Here is a 16,346-nt window from a genome sequence, read left to right on the forward strand (position 1 = left end):
CTGAGTTTATTGAATAAAATTGTAAAATATAAAACATCACACATAACGTCACCCTCCGGCTAGCTACTACCAAGCAAGCTGCTGCAGCACGGAATTAATTATTATATTATTCTTTTTTTCTTCCAAAAAAAAAAAACAAAAAAAAGCAGCACGAATCGAATCGATCCAATCACCGGTCCAGGGACCAGAGTCGACTCAAGAGCTCTGGGATACACAGTATACTGAGGTCTCATTTCTCTTTTTCTTTCTCTTTTCAAAGTGCTTTCTTTTTCTCTACGTGGCCTCTGTTTTTTTCTCCCAACGAAGGCCAAGCGCTTCGGATGAATATTTGCCTTCCTATTTCAATTCCAACGTTTAACGTATTTTCAGGTTTCAAAGCTCTTTCCTTTTTTTTTTTTAAATATATTTTTTTAATTGCTATCTCTCTCCGTCTAACCGGTTTTGCTAGGGTTTTTCTACGTTTAGCGTATCATATCTGCTTTCAGTTTTTAATTTGTTTCTTTATTCTGCGAAAATTTTGAGCATTGGAAACTAGTACCTTTCTACTCCTTTTGGTTTTCAACTTGTAATTTCTAATTACTATTGTATTTGCTATTTTTTTTTTTTTTTTTTTTTTTTTTAAATTTTTTCCCCTAAAATGAACTGAAATTGGAATGTGTCTTTGTTATTGGGTAGTGCATGTGAAACCTTTGGACTTTATTTGCAGGATCCATCAGAAAGTCATATGACTTATCTTGCGTAGAAGTTTGGGAGTAGCTGGAAAACCATTTATCACGTTGGGATTCGGGAAGGGAGCTTCACCCCTTTCAAATTAGACACGATGTGGACAAATGTTTTCAGAATTGTATGTCTCTTTACTTTTTTTTTTTTTTTTTTTATAATCTCTAATTCATTATTTTTAGTATCGCCATTTACCAAATTTTTATTTTCTACATATATGTATTCTTTAAAATGTTGTGCTTCAATATTTACTATTGCTGTGGATGACCTTTTGTGGCTTACTTCAGTGGTGGTATGTTTACTTAGTGACTCACGTATTGGGTTGTGATAACATTTTCTCTTGGGCATTCTGTTTCGAATCACATATCTGTAGGGTAGGGTAGGATTCTTTGGGGATTGAGAGAGGGTTTTTGTTTTGGTTATTGGTGTTAGTGTCGCGAGCAGCCTTTGGAAACCTCAGCCAGAAGTCTTGTTTAGAAAACTTCGGCACATACTTCTGGTTGTTGTTTTGTTTCTCTATACCTTGCCCTGTTGTCTACAAAACAGCTTTAGCTGCTGTTCCATTTTTTTAAAAAAATCATTGAAAGGTCTAAATTCTTTGATGGGTAGGAGTTAGTTTTTGTAATTAAACTGTGGATTTTTGTTTTCATGTGGAGCAGTTTTTAGGACCATGCATGAAGAGGACATATTCTAAGGAAGATTAAAAAAAATTAAAAAAAAAAAAAGTTAATGGAGAAGTGCATCTATCTTTGTTGGAAATTTATATACTTATTAATGGGCAACTTAAAGGATATTGTTATTCTCTTCAAAGTATCCATGTATGCCAGATTCTTTATCTCCACATGCTAAGTATTAACATGAATTAGGATAATATATTATGAAACTTCTGAAAAAGTTGTAAAATACAATATGAGCATAATATATGAAATAAATAATAAAAGAGTATAAATCTATTTGCATAATTTTATTAATTATGGATTTAAAAGTTGCCATGGGAATCCAGTAAGGATCATAACATGTATTGAAGTTTTTTTGAAACAATTATAAAGGCAGAGTGCACTTATATATTTCCGTACAGAGAAAGAGAGACACAATTGAGAGAGGTCAGACAGAGATATGTTATCTTTCTCATTTGATTATTTATAAGCTATCCCTCCAACGATCTAAAATATTTGATATGACTCTCTTTTGGTCAAATAATGAAATATTTTGAAAATTACCTTTTAAGTTTCGTTTTTACTAAATATTTTAAGCTTCTCCAAAAACATATCCTGAAGTTTTGACGCAGAATTCAAGACGTATCTACACATATTTTTGTCATATTTGGAATTTAAGAGTGTCATGTTTTTTTCGAGATGTGTAGCGGATGGGAATTCCCATATGTAATATTATATAATTGGATACCGATACGTGAGGAGACTCGATGTATCTGTACTTCAAATCTCCATTACTTAATCCTTATGGTATTTACAATATTGGAATTATGCAAAAGAACTTGGAATTTAATTTTAGAAGAACTCTCGGTTCTTAAAGATTCCCACAAAATTGCGAACTTAACGCCCTCAGTGTAAGTGAAGAGTCAATTGAATTGTTTGAGGAAAAAATCATGAGCTTTTAAGGATAGTTTTAACTCTATTGATGACAGGTAGTAATCAAGAAACTTTTCAGATTAACAATTGCGAAGCTTGTTTTCTACGTGCTTGAAGCCTAGACATTAATGTCTTGAACTTCCATCTTCATTGTAGAATATATGGTTTGTACTGGTTTTATGAAGAGCTCCATGAACAATGTGTCCAATGTTGTTGGAAAAGCTCCATTATATATCATAGTAGAAATTTGGGTGTTCCAATTGGTAGATTTTGGCAGTCGGAATATATGGGTCGATATTAAGTAATATTTATTTTGTTTAAATGCAATGTGGAGGTGTAAAAACATTTCATTGGATCTTTTGCATAAACGATGTCCCTTAAATTCTATTTTTTTGGGTGAAATTTTAAGTGGTAAAACCATTGATCATTGTAATCTCCTATCTACTGTTTTGTAATGATTTATAACATGATCAATTTCTTTTGATAATCTCTTTAGGGAGGCCTTCATCAAATATCATGGTTCCAGTTTCTCCCTCATGAAACTGATTTGATCTCTCTGCCGGATAAAAGGTTAGAATTTAGGACACGATTTCTTTCCTAGTTGTTAAAATTTTAATCCAGTGTAATTAATTAATCATTTACTTGTTCTTTCTACAATTCTAAGCACTGGTAAAACTTTTTTTTTTATTTTTTTGACATCTAGCAGTGTGAAAGTTGAGCAGAAAGATGCTGCTACACTGCTGGTGCTTTCATCACATCTACAGTTGCAGAAGCAAGGATTTCTCAGCACATGGACTAATTCCTTTGTTGGGCCCTGGGATCCATCTCAGGGTTTGCACAATCCTGGTAAGATATGCATCCTGTCGTTGTTTAGTGTATATCAATCTGAAATCTCCAATGAGAGGAGAAAAGAAGGAACTTACCAAGTGTGATTCTTACTATTTTCTCGTTGCTTATCTAATTGCTATTTTGCATGAAATATGCAGATGAAAAAATCAAGCTTTGGCTTTTTCTTCCTGGACGTCATTCATCTGTTGTCGAGACTGCTCAAGCTGCAGTATCTAGATTAAAAGGTAAGCATTTTCTTTGACGTTTTTATTATCATTGGCTTGCATATTTTTTAAGGATTTGGTAGATTATATTGATCATTGTCAACTAACTGTTTCTGTCTACTTTCAAACAATATAGTCAATTTGTTGATTATAATTATACAATGTTTGATTTCTTTTGAGGAAGTTGTTGCGTGTGGACTCTGGTTGGCTCCTGGTGACTCAGAAGAGGTTGCTGCTGCCCTTTCTCAGGCGTTAAGGAACTGTATTGAAAGGTCACAATTAATTCATTTTCAATATTCTAGAAGTAAAATTCATCATGTTCATAGTTTGACGTTTATCCTGGTATTCACAGAGCTCTGTCTGGACTCTCCTACATGAGATTTGGTGATGCATTTTCAAAGTTCCATCCATCTCAAAGTGAAGAGCTTTTCAGGTCTGTAGTAATTGTACTTTGGTCAACAATATTAGTGGTAAACATAATTCATAAATAAAATATTTCTGTGGGCATCTATATTATTACATGACCACAGATGAGATGTCTAAATTGCTAGCATAAATTTGGGAAAGTTGAACTGGCAAAACTGAAGTCAATAGTCTTTTAAAGAGATTTTAACTTTCTTATCAAAACAAGAATATTATTAAGGGACTTAGCTTGTTAAAATTGGTTTTTTCTTTACATTTCAAGCAATTGGATTTCCTGTTATCCTTTTTGTGAAATGTATATTTGTTTAATTAACTAATAGATTGTACAAGAATGATATTTATGCTTATATTCCTTTCTTCTCCTTTTCTCTCTTACACATGTGCATGTTTGCGTGTGCATGTGTACTTGTGTTAGCTAGTTTTGCTGGCATTTTCTAGTTATGGCCTTAATATGCAATTCAGTGGTACCTTTGGATCTTTTTTTTTCCCTTGTTATGGCTAATGCATGATTTTATCCTTGTAGGAGAGGGCAGCCAATAGTTGAGTTCATCTTTTCTGCAACTGAGGACGGAATCTTTGTGCATGCTATAATATCTGCAAAGTATGAATTCATACTTTATATGTTCTCCAGAATTTAATTTCTCATTTATGTTATTTAAATATTTTTCCTCGTTATTTATAGGCATATTCGGGCACTTTCAAGCGGTGATTTAGACAAAGCATTGCAACATCTTTCTAGTAACTCCAGTTACAGACTTCCAGGTCAGTTTGCATTCTATGATGTGACTGTGATTCTATGGTTGATATTGAAGATGCATTTTCCATAAATTTTCTCTCTACCCTAATACCCGATCTTGCCTATAACTTCTTTTTTCTGTCTACATTACTAAATGGAGAGGAATATATTCCATGGTTCCATCTGTGCTGGCGTTACATAATACTATCCATAACTTTCCCCGATCAGCACAAGTAACTATTACTTAGCATTTTCTTCTAGTAAAGAAACTAGATGGATCTGGTTTGGTTGGCAGTGTAAACTGGTTAAATGCATAAATGGATTGTCCTGTGCATTTTAATATTATTTATATATAATAAATTAAAGGCATGCCTTCTTTTTGCTAATATTAGCTGAGAAAAGCATATCGATTCATAGGATATAGAACATGGTGGGATTTGGTTCAGACTTTCAGTGAATTTAAAGCTTGTGACAACCCAAAAAAAGAAAGTATTTACTAGCTCACAACTAAGGATATTTGCCTTCAATGATTTTTTCTTACATTCATACTTCTGCAGTGATTGTTTCACCTCATGGAATGCGTGGCAGGCTTACTGGATGTTGTTCTAGTGATGTTGTCAAACAATTGTATTTCAGGTGGATTTTACTCTCTTGCGTAAATTTTCATGGGATAGATTTATCATTTTCTGGATTTATAAAAAATAAAACTTCCACATTTTTGTTCTTCAAACAGTTCCGGCAAGTCAAGGACTTCAAACGGTTTTATTGGCTTACCAAATCATGTTTCTCAAGCTTCTGGTTGCCAACTGAGGGGGCAAAATTGCTACGTTGAAGTTACCCTTGGCTGCCCTAGATCTGGAAGTGATGGTGTATGTTCCAACAGGAGTGTACCCAAGCATCATGTTACTGAATCTCCTGCTTTGGGAAGAGCTGATCAGAGGGGAACTTTTGATAATTTTTCATTGTATGAAAAGACATTTATATATCCAGCTGAGGCAGTGCTTGTCCCAGTCTTGCAGACATCATTTACCAGATCTTCTCTGAAAAGGTATATGAGTTATTCAAAGACAAGTATTGCTGCATTTTATGCTATTATCTGAAATAACCTGGAAGCTTGGTATGAATCAGAGTCAGATAATCCTAGGTTATAAATTTTGGAGAAATATGCTGGTGACGAGTGTCTTTCTCCTCCCTTGCCAATTTCTCTACGTTTCCAAGCATGCTCTGGGTGGCTCCTAGGAGCCTTTTTTTTATTTTTTTATTTTTAATTTTTTTCTTCCTTTAAATAACAAGAAAACTAGTCGAGTTAATGATTTCTAGGAATATTTTTTGAGCTGAGTTAGTGATTTGTTAACCATATTTTGTAAAGATTCAGGGTAAAATACTGAGGATTCTACTTAATTGTTACATTCTGAAAATTTGCCTTTTGGTTCTTGCAACACTAACCATATGAACTTGCAGATTTTGGCTGCAGAATTGGATAGGACCCTCATTATCTGGTTCATCTTACTTTATGCACTGGTTAGTTTTTTTAATTCCTGTCTTTCTTTTCATTAAGCCATTTCATTCAGGGGATCTTTCTAGAAAGTAATTGCATTTCCAAATTGATTTTAATCGAGTTGGGTGGTTGAAGGTAATCGTTGTCACCTGACTAAAATAGCAGTAGCAGGATTCTTGAAGGCTATTTACTGAGGTTCAGGAAAGATGATGCATTAGAATTAACCTAGATAGGAAATGTGAAAAAGAATTCAGATGTGGAAATTCTACCACATATGTCCTTTATTCTACTAATGATCCCATGTTGCTAAGTTGTTTTCTGTTTTTAGATTGAACTTTTTGTGTTGGAATATTGAAATGGTTCCTACATTTTCAGTTTTCCTTCATTGTGGCTGTTCTGGTTCCTGCAGTGCTGACAATATAGATTCTATGGAAGGATGGACTGAAATCAATAAACGCACTCAGCATGGCTATAATAGTAGTAGCAACAGTAATAGCAGCAGCATTAGTAGCATAAGCAGCAGTTCAAGTGATAGTGATTACAAGATGTCCACAGGAGTAAGCGAGCTTGAGGCAGATGCTGATTCTTTAAATTGCAGACAGTCTGGTTTATCATCTAATGATCAGTTGGAGAATGATGTCCCCAAATTGGTACTCTTATCTATCTACATCCTAAAGTTAATTCATATTTATGTGAGATGAGATACTTTCTGGATTCAGCAGAATAAGGATTATGTAATTTCTCATTAGGGTTCCAAGCGTACCCGGGCAGGGATGACAGAATCCTTTGGCCAATTGGGTGCACCTACCAATGTTCCTACCCAAGATTCATACAAGTCTGATCTTGGTTCAGTTAACAATTCAGCCATTACAGGAATTGCAAATGAGTATATTGGGTCCTTTTGGGATTGGGATGGTGATGACAGAGACATGGGCACTGATATCCGAGCTCTTCTTCATGAATTTGGAGATTTTGGTGACTTCTTTGAAAATGAAGTTTTACCTTTTGGGGAGGTATTTTCTTGTTCTTTGCTTATGCCTTCCTAGTTTGTGTAATCTATAATTCTTGTTGACGATTATTCTATGGATAAGATGACTGACTTTATGTCGTGAAACTTGAAAGAAAGTTCCTGTACCTCTTGTTGAACTTTATGTACAACTCTTGGATAGAATGTGTTACTTCTGCCTAATTCACCTTCTTATTTTGTTGTAGTAATTCCCCACCGAGTTCAAAGTGAATCTTTTTATTACATCTGAAAATGTTCCTTTGTTTTTTAAAGCCCCCAGGAACTGCAGAATCGCAGGCTCTTATGTTTTCTGGTCCAGATTGTGGAGATATAGGTAGCAGTCCAGTTGTGATGGATGTGCCTGATCCGTTGCTTTTGCCAGATGGTTTTGCATCCTTTGAAAGCTTCAATCCACCGCCCCCAGTAGCCACAGAGGAAACAATCAGCAAAAGTCAAGGAGTCACAGAGAACTCATTGTCATCGGGTCCAACAAACAACATTTCAGTATCTTCTACATCTGAGTTTGATCATATTTTGAAAGCTGAGGCAATGATGACATTTGCCCCTGAATTTGGAGCAGTTGAAACATCTACAAGTGAATTATCTTCGTCCATATTCAGAAGTCCATATTTTCCCAAATCTAGAAAAGTGGAAAGTTCAAATTCAAGTCCTAGCAATTACACATATGGTGCAATGCCTCCTTCCTCTCCTTGTTTTGATGCATCAGATGAGAAACCTGGTATGCCCATGAATTCAAAAAATAGCATTCAGAAGCATGGTTCAAATGCTATTCTCCAGTCAAAGAACCATTACATTCATGTGGAGAGTGTAAAAGAACAAAATGATAGAAGATCTTTCACCTCTAACAATAGTATCGTCTCATATGATGGTGTGGGAGCATCTGCATTCTCTAACCCTAGTTCTGCTAATGCCATAAAATCTTCCGAAAGGAATATGTCTGAAGGTACATTTGAATCAGATCGTCCATTCCTCTCTATGAAGACAGTTCTTGCTACTGAAATTGAATGCATCATGTTCCAAGCTACGATGTGCAGGATCCGTCATACCATATCAAGTAGCTTCACATCTACTGGTTTGAATAGGTTAACCCAGACCACTGTTTTGAATCAATTTTCTAGTGACCCAAGTATTATGACGGACAACCTATCTGGCAAGTACGAAGTAAAGAAGAAAGAACCTATACCAGTTAGAATAGCTGGGGATCTTGACGGAGGAATGCTTGATGGGCATCTCAATGCTCCTGTTGGTGTTTGGCGTACTGTTGGGGTTCCTAGAGTCTCAAAACCCATAAGTTCACCAAATATGGAAGTTAGCTCTTCTTTGCCTCATAATCAGTTCAACGATGAAAGTATGCTTTCTTATGGTCAGAGACAACCACTTCAGGAGCTTCTTGATGGTTTGACATTGCTTGTGCAACAAGCTACTTCATTTGTTGATCTAGCTCTGGATACAGATTGTGGTGATGGACCTTATGGTTGGCTTGCACTGCAAGAGCAATGGAGGAAGGGATTTTCTTGTGGGCCTTCGCTAGTTCATGCAGGTTGTGGGGGTACTTTGGCTTCTTGTCATTCCTTGGATATTGCTGGTGTGGAGTTAGTTGATCCCCTTTCTGCTGAGGTAAGCTTTTTAATATGTTAAATCATTCATACACTATTAGAACACTTGCTTTTCAATTGTCCTTTCTGTAGCTTTTGAAGTGTTCAGCTAGTCTCCTGTTTTTGTACCAAGGCCTTGTTCATGTCAATTCCTATTACAAGGCATCATAACACGACATTATGTAGAGCCTCTAATATGGGATTTTCAAATTTGAAACATTGAGTTGGTATTAAAATTGATGGGATTGAAAAATGTGAAAGATGGTATTATTATAAGTACTTGTCTTTGATGCATTTTATATCCTAGTTTAAATAGTAGCATGTTCTCCATTTCTTTTGTTGTGTATATATAAGAAAATAGCTTATTTGTTAATTTTTTTTATTTATTTTTTTTTTGGTTTATCATTTATTACTAAGTTTTCGCTTTTTTTGTCAAGGTTCAAAAACTATTTGAGATACTAACTAAGACTATTGAATTATGTAGTTGATATGTAAAATGTTTATTGCAAAAATCAATTCAATATTCCTCGAAAGAATGTACTAAAATTATAACCTTGTTGCTGCACTGTTTAACACCAATCAGTGAGGCACTCCATGTTATTCTATGTTCTTACTCTTGAAGAAAATCTTCTCAAGAAATCACTTCAGTATTCTTTTGTATTAAATTATGCACTATTTGTTTGGCAAATGTGTGTGTTATAACCTTGTTGCTACACTGTTTAAAACCAAGTGGTGAGCCACTTCATGTGTATTCTGTGTTCTTTTTCTCTTGAAGAAAATCTTCTCAAAAATTCATTTCAATTTTCTTAATTATGTTATTATTCTATATGTTTCATTTGTTTCCCAAAGAAGCAAGTTCTTGGTTTGGCTTTCGGCATACTTTCACTTGGCTTTCAGCATATTTTCACATTTGCTTTTTCACAAATCAAATCTCTATGTATACTATTTATAGAAGTTGCTTTTGCCTGAGACTTTATGGTGGATTATTATGGTGAAACCTATCTATTATTTTCACAGGTTCATGTATCATCTGTGATTAGTTTGCTGCAGTCTGACATAAAAACAGCCTTAAAATCTGCCTTTGATATTCTGGATGGTCCATTATCTGTTACTGAATGGTGCAAAGGTCGCAACCAATCAGGTGAAGCAGGAAGCACAAGTGATTTATTTTCTTCTGAATCCACAATAAGTGAATTCAGGGATTCATCATCTGCGGCAGCGTCTGTAGGGGAACCGATGAGCCCATCCCAATCTTCTGCTGGTGGCTCATCTTGCCTTAAAGGTATGGTTATGCTTGTATATACATGATAAACTAACTGGTTTAGTGTGGCAAAAAGTTTGATATTTTCAAGATGTGGTGCAGTAGATGGTGCAAAAAATGATGGGAGATCAAGCCAAGAAAACTCTAGCTCTGAAGCAGAATGCTCCCGGCTAAGACCAACTCTTTTTGTTATTCCATTGCCTGCTATACTTGTAGGGTATGCCGACTCATCAGATGTTTATGTCTTAATGCCAAAGTTTACATGCAGTGGGCATGCTTGATACTTATAGAGAGAGATTATATTGAATGTCTGGATAATGATTTGTATAATAGGTATCAGGATGATTGGCTTAAGACATCAGCAAATTCTCTGCAACTATGGGAAAAGGCTCCTCTTGAACCATATGCTCTACAAAAGCCTGTAAGTTAATTCAAACCAGTTCACAAAAAATCCATTGCAAATTGTAATTGTTATTTTTTCCTTCCAGTGAGTTACAAATTATTTATCCATGTACATCCCTGTATATTTACCCTTGAGGGTTGTGAATTGCTTACATTTGCCAATCAAGTTTAATGTTTCTGTTGTAATTATTGGCAGATTATTTATAGTGTCATATGTCCAGACATTGATCCTCTTACTTCGGCTGCTGCTGATTTTTTCCAACAACTAGGAACTGGTGAGTAAATGATATATCTGCCATAGGACATGCTTAAACATTGTATTTTCCTCTTTTTTCATCTTCACATATGTTACTGCAAGAAAAGATTTTGATTAACTTTCTCATGTCTCTGTTTGCGTTGCACACACCATAAATTATGCAGTAAAGAAATAACAGACACAAATTGAAAACAAAAGTTATATAGTTTCATGGTTTTTGTCTTTTTCTATCCCCTAAAGGTTTTTCATCTCAGAACACTAACACCAAGTTTTGCCGGTAGTTGGGAAAATAGTCCTTGCCTTCTACTGTGGTCCCTTCCTTTCTTTAAGGGAATAAACTTTTCCATGCAAGAGTTGTGTGTTTATCGGAATGTAATTTGAGGGGAATTCTTCCTTGATTGGTAATCAAAGCTTGCATAGACCATGAGAGGCCTGTTATTGACCTTTTCTGAAGTCAGGTTCCATGGAAAATGTATACTGCCATCTATTCCTTTCTCTGTATAATTTTTTTTGGGTTCTTTTCTTTCCAGTTTATGAGACATGCAAACTCGGAACTCATTCACCACAAAATTTTGGGAACCAAATGGAGGTGGACTCTGGGAAGTTGTCATCTTCTGGGTTCGTTCTCCTTGATTGCCCTCAAGCGATGAGGATAGAAAGCGGCAATGCATCTCTTGTCGGATCAATAAGTGATTATTTTCTCTCTCTTTCCAATGGTTGGGATTTGACGAGCTATCTTAAGTCTCTCTCAAAGGCTTTGAAAGCTTTAAAACTTGGTCCATGCTTGTCCACGAATGCAAAAGAAGGAAGCAGTGGTCCATGCGTGGTAAGTGGAAAATTCTAATTTCCTTTGTTTATTATTTTGTTGACATGTTTTCTCTTTTTTATGTATTGTTGTAGTGTGTTGTTTCTATTGTATATGGAAATTAGGGTTGTCATTTTCTTGTAGTGTATGCTAAATTGCTCTTTCTTAGATGCTTTAGCCTTTCTGAATGCTTAAGAGTCTGTGTTTATGTCACATAAGGTATTAAATACGAAAAGCTCTTAACATGTGTTGCTAATATTTCAATTTACTTTGGAAGATCTTTTATAGATTTTTTATTTTTATTTTTTTCCTGTTCTCATGAATTTTCCATACTTACTAGCGGATTTATATGCTTTCTAAAATTTCCCAAAAAATTAGATGCCAAAGCTTATATGCCACTCCTGTACTCTTTCTCATGTAACAGTTGGTCAATTCAAATCTCATCGTGTGCTTCTCTATGGTTGATGGGAACCTGGACACTTTAAAAATGCTTTACACATTTTCTATTCGAGATCAATACTAACAGTTGCTTCTTGTCATTTAGTTCACGGGCATATTCAAAAAGAGGGGATTGTTAATCTGGAATGTTTCTAATTTCAGCACCATGTGATTGGGTCAAATGTTTCGTATTTTATTGCATTTTCTAGAAGTTATCTTTATTCTGGTTTTATCGATGCATGCACAGTTCATTACTTAGTTGCCATGGCGAAATAGATCTTATATACTTCATTGGTTTGTACTATCCAGGTGATTTATGTGGTGTGTCCCTTCCCTGAGCCAACTGCTGTTTTGCAAACTGTGATTGAATCTTCTGTTGCTATTGGATCGGTTGTTTTTCAATCAGACAGAGAGAGGAGATCTATATTGCACAATCAGGTTGGGAAAGCATTGAGCTGCTCAGCAGCAGTTGACGAAACTTCAATATCCAATGTTTTAATACTTTCGGGATTTAGTGTTCCTAAATTGGTACTACAGCTTGTTACGGTCGATGCAATTTTTAAAGTTACAAGTCCATCACTCAATGAGCTTGTAATTCTTAAGGAGACTGCTTTCACTGTTTATAACAAGGCTCGTAGAATACCACGAGGATCTTCTAATGATATCCAATCATCATCATTGTCCAATAGGTCTCATTTAGTCCTGACACAAATGTCTTCTCCCACTCCTGGGATGTGGAAGGACTGCATTGGTCCTCGAATTACAGGGCATTCCATTCCTAGAGAGGGTGAAATTGATTCTAGCTTGAGGCCAGGTACCTGGGATAATTCATGGCAAGCCACAAGAACTGGAGTGCTGAGCTGTGATCCAAACAGAATGGGAGATTATTTCATTCAAGATGAAACTCGCTACATGTTTGAACCACTTTTTATCCTTGCAGAACCTGGTTCTCTAGAGCATGGATTTACACCTCTGGTATTTGGTAATTCAGCATCAGAATCTTCAAAGCCATTGTTGGATGATAGTGGTGGGGGTTTTATGCAGAGTGCAAGTTCATTGGGAAATGCAGATTCTGGATTAAACTCCCAAGTTGATGGATCTGACCCAGATAAGAATCCTCCAAGCCTACATTGTTGCTATGGATGGACTGAGGATTGGCGTTGGCTGGTATGTATCTGGACGGATTCAAGGGGAGAATTGCTTGATAGTCAGATATTCCCATTTGGTGGAATTAGCAGTAGGCAAGACACAAAGGGTCTGGAATGCCTTTTTGTTCAAGTCCTGCAGCAAGGCTGTCAAATACTTCAGGCATGCTCTTCTGATACTGGTGTTTCCAAGCCCAGAGATTTTGTAATAGCACGGATTGGAACTTTCTATGAACTTGAATACCAAGGTATAAATTCATTCTATTTTTCTAGTGTTTATTTTACCTCTTTCATCCTTATGTATGAGACTTCTAGTTTACTAGCTCTAAAATATATATTTCCTCTGTTTTTAGTTTACTATATATTTGTTTATTTAGTAATGCTACAGTAAACACTTGTCTTACTCCATAATGTGCATGCCTATCCTTTAAATGATAGGCGTGTAAATAATTTTCATGCATGTCCTTTAAAGGATACGCATATAAATGTTTTAGGCGCCCCCAGATAGGTGCCTTTTACAACAAAATCCTTTATAGGAGACAACAGAAGTATAATAATTTTCTTTCCCAGCCTAGAAAATATATTGCTGCAACCACACTTGATTATTATCTTATAGCCTGCCTGTTGTTATTGGTTTGGCCCTGATATTTAATTTTTCTCCATCCCTGTAAACAGAGTGGCAAAAAGCCATTACTACTTTAGGGGGTTCTGAGATGAAAAAATGGCCTCTGCAATTACGGCGATCTGTCTCTGATGGGATGCCTCCAAGCAGTAATGGAACTTCGTTACAGCAGCAGGAAATGAGTTTGATGCAAGAGAGAACTTTACCTTCATCACCTAGCCCTCTGTATAGTAGCCCTCACTCAAAAAGTTCTGGCTTTATGAAAGGTGGTTTAGGACAATCTGCGGCAAGAAAGCAAATTATGAGTGGACATGCAGTGGTTGACAGCTCAAGGGGTCTGCTTCAGTGGGTGCAAAGCATCACTTTTGTTGGAATTTCAATTGATCATTCTTTACATCTAGTTTTTCAGGCAGATTCACCATCTCCTGGTAAGCTAATCAGACACCCTCATTTATATTAGAAGATACAGTGCCATCAATCACGAAATGTTTAAGCTGTTAAATAGTGGAGAGAAATATGTATATTGAGGCTACACAACAGAGACACTCAACTACCTGAAACAGGGGTCATTGTGATTTGAGTGCAAGATTAAACTAGCAACTAAGTCTCTTTAAGCTTATGACCATTGATTCAATAGGTTAAACTGTTAGGAAGTGGATCCAAGTATATACATTAAGGCATCGCTACACACACCATCACAAGGTAGCAAAGTAAAATCAGTTAGCTAGTTTGCTTGAAGTGTTTAATAATGGGACACTTTTTAGTAGCATAATCAGGATAATCTGCAATTGCAGTGAGTGATGTTTATGGATTAATTAAATAAGTGTTTAACTTTGAACTTTATGCAGGAGGAAGTCAAGGTAGTGTTTCCGTGGGCAACTCAGGGTATCTGGAAGGTTTCACCCCTGTAAAATCCCTTGGTTCTATGTCTGCTTCCTATATTTTAATCCCATCACCCAGCATGCGGTACCTCTCTCCAACACCTCTGCAGCTCCCTACATGCCTCACTGCTGAGTCCCCTCCACTAGCCCATCTCCTCCACAGCAAAGGCTATGCTATTCCTCTTTCCACTGGTTTTGTGGTATCAAAAGCTGTACCTTCTATGAGGAAAGATTTAAGGAACAATTTAAAAGAGGAATGGCCTTCAGCTCTTTCAGTCAGTCTTGTCGATCATTATGGAGGTAATAACTTTAGCCAAGAAAAAATCATCAGGGGTATTATGAAACACGGGGGAAGAACCTCAAGTTTGGAATCAAGAGAATTTGAAATAGAGACCCATTTAATTCTCGAGTCTGTTGCAGCAGAGCTTCATGCCCTCTCTTGGATGACCGTGAGTCCTGCATACTTGGAACGACGAACGGCATTGCCTTTTCATTGTGATATGGTTTTGAGACTAAGGAGGCTTCTTTATTTTGCTGATAAGGAGCTCTGTAGGCATCCAGATAAGTTGCAGACTATGGGTTAAAAATCAAGACAGCAACAGCTAATCGTTTGCCCATAAATTGTGGTATATAATTTAATTAACAACGAATACACAGCTTCAAGTAGGCTGTCATATACCGGTCTGCTTTTGTGCTTCCATGTACAATATCCTGTAGTATGAAAATATGTATATGTAATTAATTAGCCGCTAATTTCAGCAATCCTTTTTGACTGTAGAAGAAGAAATAGTTAGATCTAATTGATGTAGTCATGGTTATAGATTTTGAAGATATTTGTGTATCTTTTAAGGAGAACTAACATGGTTATGAAATTACTTGGGGATATTTTTTCCTCCCAAAGTTGAAAAAATATGGTGTTCTTAAGATCCGGTTCTTGTTTCTCTCTTATCCTTCTAGATAGTTTGTAAGACCAAAAAATGAAAATAAAAATAAATAAGTGATTCCAATTCGTCTTTGATCTGAAGGTTATGAGTAGTTGTTGGACTTTCTATTTATTTCGTTCTCCATTTTCTGGTAGCTTACAAGTAAACCTCTTTCAAATTTGTTTGTAGGTCATGAACTTGTTAGGAGTTGAAAAATAGCTACATAGGGTCCCCAATAAATTGAGATTCGGAACTGTATTAAGAGTTTGTTTTTAGTTTCTGCTTTGTCTTTCTCGATGAGGTGAATGTATTTTTTTCCTGTCATGAGAAGTCGGCTCTCTCGGCTTCAAGCATTCAACCAAGGTCGGACTTTAAGCAATCAAAAAGTATACAACGGATTCACATGATAAGGTAAAGATGTGTAATTTTCCTGAAAATGAAACCCATGAGGAGCAAATTTCGATGAAGATTTAGAAACAAGAAAGAGAAAGAGGAAAGGTGACGCAGAGAGTAACATGGGGATGCACTAATTGCTAGGCCCCACAGTCTCCAAAGGTGGCAAATCAAGCCTTTTGACTTTGGCGCATAGAAAAAGGTTACTCAACCAAACCCACTCCCCAAGTGCAAAGCATATGTTGGTGTTTTTCTGCTTCAGTGCCCGCATCATGAGCTCCCCTTTTCATGCTTACATTTAGCTTACTTGGATTTTTTTTTTTTATTATTATTATAAACAGCGGAAGGTGAAGTTGTACCTCCTTTATTTGCTACGACATGGGAGTGGTTGAATTCAGATATTTGAATTGGATTTGAGGGTATATGTAAAAGAGAGCATTTCATTTAATTGTGAAAAAGTTAAAAAGCGGAGGAGGTTTTAATTTTGATTTTAATACTAGCCGTTTGCTCATCATATTGTTCCGACCTTGCTTTTTTAAGCAACTAACTTACCAAGCATATGATGTTTGTTCACAGGTTC

At 36.1% G+C, this 16,346-nt stretch overlaps 1 protein-coding gene across 5 annotated transcripts; it reads left to right on the top strand.

Annotated features, from left to right (window-relative positions):
* Positions 1-2: 2 nt before the first annotated feature.
* On the top strand, positions 3-15,374 carry LOC107415060 (mediator of RNA polymerase II transcription subunit 13). 5 transcript variants are annotated; one of them, XM_016023329.4, is made up of 23 exons: positions 3-369; positions 707-844; positions 2,806-2,879; positions 3,013-3,155; positions 3,296-3,382; positions 3,546-3,633; positions 3,714-3,794; positions 4,308-4,385; positions 4,467-4,546; positions 5,078-5,156; positions 5,254-5,568; positions 5,982-6,041; positions 6,428-6,668; positions 6,768-7,031; positions 7,298-8,662; positions 9,658-9,922; positions 10,004-10,118; positions 10,235-10,322; positions 10,500-10,578; positions 11,090-11,385; positions 12,112-13,195; positions 13,623-13,997; positions 14,418-15,374. In XM_016023329.4, the coding sequence occupies exons 2-23, from the start codon at positions 821-823 to the stop codon at positions 15,032-15,034; spliced, it is 5,898 nt and encodes a 1,965-aa protein (XP_015878815.2). In that variant the 5' UTR covers positions 3-369; positions 707-820; the 3' UTR covers positions 15,035-15,374. The 5 variants fall into 5 exon arrangements, with proteins under 5 accessions (XP_015878815.2, XP_015878816.2, XP_015878817.2 ...); XM_016023330.4 differs by having other exon boundaries at positions 3-226; XM_016023331.4 differs by having other exon boundaries at positions 4-369; positions 10,007-10,118.
* Positions 15,375-16,346: the final 972 nt, after the last annotated feature.

The sequence above is a fragment of the Ziziphus jujuba genome, chromosome 4 (assembly GCF_031755915.1).
Source record: "Ziziphus jujuba cultivar Dongzao chromosome 4, ASM3175591v1".
Taxonomy (NCBI): Eukaryota; Viridiplantae; Streptophyta; class Magnoliopsida; order Rosales; family Rhamnaceae; genus Ziziphus; species Ziziphus jujuba.